This window comes from Amblyomma maculatum, chromosome 1 (genome assembly GCF_055883805.1).
Source record: "Amblyomma maculatum isolate TAMU_Amacu chromosome 1, ASM5588380v1, whole genome shotgun sequence".
Classification (NCBI taxonomy): domain Eukaryota; kingdom Metazoa; phylum Arthropoda; class Arachnida; order Ixodida; family Ixodidae; genus Amblyomma; species Amblyomma maculatum.
Window position 1 is genome coordinate 348,250,372 of NC_139344.1, and position 6,000 is coordinate 348,256,371.

The 6,000-nt window shown below is 48.0% G+C and overlaps 1 protein-coding gene across 2 annotated transcripts in view; it reads right to left on the reverse strand.

Annotated features, from left to right (window-relative positions):
* The window catches only part of LOC146207707 (uncharacterized), a 37,032-nt gene extending 32,349 nt beyond the window's left edge, over nucleotides 1–4,683 (reverse strand). The window contains exon 1 of one of the 2 annotated variants that reach the window (XM_084587143.1): nucleotides 4,418–4,680. Coding sequence is in view for 1 of the 2 variants with exons in the window: in XM_084587144.1 (XP_084443270.1) it covers nucleotides 4,418–4,601 (184 nt within the window). In the remaining variant the exon portion in view is untranslated. Of the gene's footprint in view, nucleotides 1–4,417 lie in introns of both variants that reach the window. The other variant, XM_084587144.1, reaches the window with a different exon arrangement.
* Nucleotides 4,684–6,000: the final 1,317 nt, after the last annotated feature.

Consider the following 6,000-nt stretch of genomic DNA (forward strand, 5'->3'; position numbering starts at 1 on the left):
CAGCTAGGACAGGACCGGGTTCATTGGAGGAATATGGGAGATGCCTTCGCCCTACAGTGGGTCTAGACTGGCTGATGATGGTGACTTCAATATTATTTTAAAACCCATCTTTATTATATGATATTGGCGTGACGTTAATAATGTTATCTTTTTTGCGAGTCATAGTTGTCACGCGACTATATCATAATGAAATCGCAACGTGATCAGTTGGTAGTTAGTACATACTACTCCATTACTTTTAGAACTCATTCTTGTGTGGTTTGGTCATGACGCTAATGAAGTCATCAATTTTGCAGGCCAGAGTTGTCATGAGACTATGTCATATGAATTTTCGACGTCATCAATTACTGGTTACGACATACTACACACCTTATCAACTTCATTCTTTTTCACAATCACACCTCCCCCTTACAACTTTTGCGATCACGGGTACAGGACCACTTTTCATGGTCACATTTTGCGGACAACTCCGACCTCAGATCTTCCATCTCGATAGCCATGTAAGGCATTCCCTTTTAAAAAAAAAACGATGGCTGTCGATATGGCCACCCCGCACAGAACCACAGGGTACGCGAATGTTCATGACCAACTTCTACACGTACCTCTGATCTTGAGTGCCCCCAATGCAGACGTACTAAAGAATACGCCCACCAGAGAAGTACATTCGCGAATTCAGATTAGTTGCTCCAATTTATTGGCAAACACAGTCATTTCCGTGCCATAGCTCGCACCTGTTTGCATAGAGCAAAGAATGTGTGGCCGTGAAGTCAATTGGCCACGCCAGGGACGCAATTCAGCTGCACCGACGGTTAGTCCACCTGCAAATTGGACTACAATTATGAGCTGAAGTAGGTGGGGATTATTACTAAAAGAGATAATGCCGAAAATGTGTGTGTTGCCAAAGCGACAGCATCTCGCCGCTACCGTTTGCTGGCGCACTTTGTTTCCTTGATTGCTTCAGACTGCTTGTGTGGGTGTCTGTGAAAGAGAGAGAGAGAGAGAGACAGTTAAACACTTTTGCATCTCGTGGGGAGAAGATGGACCAAGATCGAGAATTTTCTTTAAGAACGCGGAGACATAAACTGCAAAGTATATTTGCACCTGGTTGGTCGTCACTCTGGCAAGCCTTAAATGAGCTCCGGCTAAAAGTGAGCATCGGAAATGGTCTGAGCGGTTCCACGTCACTCGTGTTCGCATTTTTAGCTTCCCGGCATGTCGAACTCTTGCATACAGCAGACTTCTCTAGCTTCCACATTCATTACATTATGTGTACTTATTTGCAACTTTCCCACAAAGTGTCCTCCGCTGCAACTAGGCGGACTTTCTATGTCCACTTAGTATGCATTCATGTGTGTTCGTCGACTGTATTGCTATCTCGTTATAGTTTTCGCAGTTTTCAATAAGTCGCTACAGGTTTCAAAGCCAGAAGTGAACCTGGACAGGTTCACTTCTCGTTTGTACTCCCCCGTGGTTCGCCCGACTGACATGCCGATCTCGTCTGTAATGAGAGCGTCACAGCGCTACCGCTGGTGACCGATGACATGAAGAAATGCTGTGGGAATACCATTGTCATATATTATCTTTCTTTTTAGTTGGCATGTTCCTCAATTAAAACATATTCACTTTGATATATAGTGTTGACTTGTGTGCAGGCGTTACATATGGCTGGTTCTTTTTTAATATCCTGTGCGAGGCTTGCGAAGCCAAGCAACGCGCGAGCAAAAGTGCCGCAATGTTTATTAGCAGAAGAATAGAACTTCAGTAAGGTACGACTGGTGCTTAAGAGTTAGTTTATGGTTAGTTTACAGGGTTTAACGTCCTAAAGCGACTCAGGCTATGAGGGACGCCGTAGTGGAGTGCACAGGAAATTTCGACCACCTGGGGTTCTTTAACCTGCACTGACATCGATCTGCACATGAGCGCCTAACCTTCCGCCTCGAACGAAAAGCGGCCGCCGCGGCCGGGATTCGATCACGCATCCTTTGGAGCAGCAGTCTAACGCCTTAACCGCTGCGCCAACCCGGTGTGGTCGACCCGTGCTTAAAATGATATAAAAAGAAGGCTGGATCACGGTCAGTTGATGTTCCTTTCATAGGTACCACAAGTAACTACGGGATAGAAAATCTGCTAAGCTATGAGAAAAAAACTTGAGAAAAAGCTTTCAAGCATAGGCACAGTAATTATCAACTCTCACTGTATACCCGATTGGAACTGCCGGGGAGGCGGGAAGAAGGCAGAGAAGAAAAGACGAATGTGGTGCATATCTATACTATTGTTTAATATTATTTATTGGCTTCCTGCGGTAATCATTACTCGATGACAGTGAAGGATATGCAAATAAAAAATGTAGAGATTCAACTATGCTTGAACCAAGTTACACATGCGCTAGCCATCCGCCGCCCGCTTCGATATTGGCTCGCTTTCGCGCTCGGCAAATTTGTCGAGAACAGGCTATCCTTGTTTCTTGTTGCTCGATGGTCTGACAGCCTGTATGACACGGCTTCGGTCTCTGTCTTTAGCGACATGGTTTATTTGTATTGCGCAATTATCTCGGTTAATAAGCAACGGCGCAGATGAAACTGCATGAAGACGACGGTGTTCAGTGCACAGATCGAGAAGATGCTGCAATTGAACGTTGGTGAAGATGACGAAGTTTACTGCACAACACGAGAGAGTGTTGCAGGTTTACACGAGGCGTGATCTGCTGCGGTAATAGATAGCATAGGACTCTCGTGCGTGGGCACAACGATGAAGAGGATGATGTTTGCTGTACAATGCGAGATGTAGACGACGATGTTTGCACTGCGTGAGATAAAACAACATGCGGCGCATGAACACGTGGTACCATCCAGTGGAACGCATGACTTGCTATGGCCAGCACAGATTTGATTGGTTGATTCATTGGTTGGTTCACAGGGAGGGAAAGGCGCAGTATCTGTCACACTTGTTCCTGTGGACACCTACACCGCGCCATAAGGGAAGGGAGGAAGGTGGGAGTGAAAGTGGATAAAGAGAAAGAGGAGCCGTAGTGGAGGGCTACGGAGTAATTTCGACCACCTGGGGATCTTTAACGGGCGCTGACAACGCACAGCACACGGATAGAATAATATAAAACTGGTAAAAGAACGCAGTAGAGCTAACAATCTAAAGAGATTTCGCTCGGCAACGAAATATTAGACCGTTCTCATCTGCACGCCCTTAACAATATTTTACAATACTCCCCAGTTGGTTCACAATTGCAATTGGTATCCAAGAAAGCTAGGCTTGTCAGGGGTATAATTTTGACCGCCAAACCATATTTGCAGTGCACGGTCAGAAAGGAGCACTTAGCGTTTCGACTAGACTTTCTAAGCACCAGCAGCCGGGTGTCCAAATCATTAAGCTGCCAGCAGTACACGTAGCCAGCAGAGAGGAAGAGATGGTGACAGGTGCGTGAGTGGGCCTGCCTGTGCTAATCTGAATTCAAGCTATTTTCCCCATTCTCCTTGCAATCCTCTTGTTGCGCAAGTAGAGGTCGGTACCCGTATCTCCTGTAACGCAATAAGTTACATCAGAGGCTCCACCCGTAAAAGGAAAAAAAAAAGGCATCTAGTTAACTGTTTTCTGCCGATTCCGAAAATGCAGTGGTTCATAGTTGTTTTTGTTAGCTCAATGTCATCTCAAAGTTTTCTGAATCCGTTATGCTCCCAGACATCCGAATCTGCTTCTTTGGAACTAAGCGACACTACATTCACCCGTAAAAGAAAAAAAAATGGATCTAGTTAACTGTTGTCTGCTGATTCCGAAAGGGCAGTGGTTCATGGTTGTTTTCGTTAGCTCAATGTCATCTCAAAGTTCTCTGAATCCGTTATGCTCCCAGACATCCTAATCTGCTTTTTTGGAACTAAGCGACACTGCATTCACCCGTATAAGGAAGAAAAAATGCGTTTAGTTAACTGTTTTCTGCTGATTCCGAAAGGGCAGTGTTTCATGGTTGTTTTCGTTAGCTCAATGTCATCTCAAAGTTCTCTGAATCCGTTATGCTCCCAGACATCCGAATCTGCTTCTTTGTAACTAAGCGACACTGCATCATTGCTCAGGGACGAGAGATTTCACCATTAAAGAAAGTCGTGCCACAGAGAGTCACCAGTTCCATCCTAGCTGCAACGACCCGCGAGACAGCATCCCTACACTCTCTCGAGTCGCAAGCCGAACCATGCGTGTAAAGTACAGTCAACGTCGCATCCGCAGACAGCTACGCTGGCGTGCGTCGACAGAACAAAGAAACCTCAGCGTCGGCTTTCTTCTTTTATCCCGTTACTCCTGCTGCGGAGAGGGAGAAGGAGAGGGCGAGGACTGGTGGGAGAAACAGAAAACCAAAAAGAAAGGCAAAAGGCAGCGAAGAAAGAAATGAATGCCGTCGAACGTCCTTTCTTACGTAAGTGGACCTCGGCGCCGGCGTCCGTCCGGAGTGGCCACCAGCCCTCACCAGCCTCCTCCTCTTCGCCACGGCAAGGAATGCGACAACTCCATGCAAAAGACGCCGGCCTGTTGCCCATTGGGACACCTGCCCACCGCACGCATGTTCTCTTGCTCACTTGGACATTTTTTTTTTTTTTCATTTCTTTATCTCCTGTTGCCCACCTTATTCTTGTCGCACAGGGATTTCCTTCCGAACGTTGCTCAAGGTCTGCCGCTACTCGCGCACACTGGCTCGCCGTTCGAGGAAAAGAAGGAAATGTATTCCGGTGCAACGTAGGTGCGCGCAATGCGACGCGAATAAAAAGAAACGCCGGCCTCGCCCAAGGGGCCTCGCCCGAACGCAAACCGAAAGAGAATCTCGCTTGCGTGCGACCGCGTCGACGCGACCAGAAGCATGCGCCCGCGCTCCGTCGGCGCGACTAGGAGCCAGCTACTACTATGTACAACCCCTGCGGACCACTCTACGCCAGAAAACTTGGACACCTCCTCGCTTTCATCCTCTCTTTCGATGTTTCGCCCAGTCTCCCGCTTCTCGTTTGCGTTTTGATGAACACCAGCAACCACACCGAGGACGTCGTTCCTCCCTTCTACTTCTCTCCTCTATCCATACTTTCCACGCTCATTTCCTACAGATAGGGCTGAGACCTTCGGCTGCCTGTGGCCGGCACAATCGCGCTGAAATTATAACGGCCTCTAGCTGACCACGTAGAGAGCTGTCAGCTCTTGCGCCGCCAGCTTCGCTCCCGAGTTGGCCCGTCGCCTTTCGATGAGCTGCGAATGCTCCGTGGTGAGAATTTGCTGAGCTGGGATGGGAAAAGCCGAAGTCTCGTTCTTTGAGCGGCTAGCGTTGGGTTTAACTTTGGCTGCCAAGGCTCAGTAAGATGTACACATCCGGAGCAAGCCCTAGTGCGCAGCGCATCAAGAGTGCGAAGCAACTCAGTGTGTGCTGCGCATTTAGAGAACAATGCACCACGGGCGCATACAATCCCCACCTTCTGCTACTCAGCTGATGCCTCAGAACGCCATGGCACAATTACCATTTGGCATAGTCCCTTCGTTGAGCTTCACCCACTCGTGCTTGCTCTCTTTGCTTAGCAAGGGGCATTATGCGTGAACTGGTCTTGCTCCGTTTATCCCCTTTTTTTCTCGTCCGTTTTACTTCATGTGGACGCCGTATGTATCCCACTGTATGTTATGGATCTGGATGCCGATGCGGGCACTTCTGTGAGTACCGTTTGCCTAAGTTACAATATAAGCGCAGTCGTTCCGTCGTCCCCGTATCTTTCCACCTTCACCCGCTCTCTTCTGTTTGTCCGTTCCGCTACGGTCACGTGTTGTTTTGCGGCTCCGATGCTTCTGTAATATATTCAAATGACCACCCTCTTGCCGATGATACACTCGTTTGTTTGTCTCATGCAACGTGGCCAAGGTGAGAAGACCTAAGTGAGCTCCAGTCGTTTGCATGCATATCTGACGTGCTCTTTCCGAGCTATCCTGTCCACGTCTTCCCTTGTTGGCAGGCGAAGAGGATGATTTATG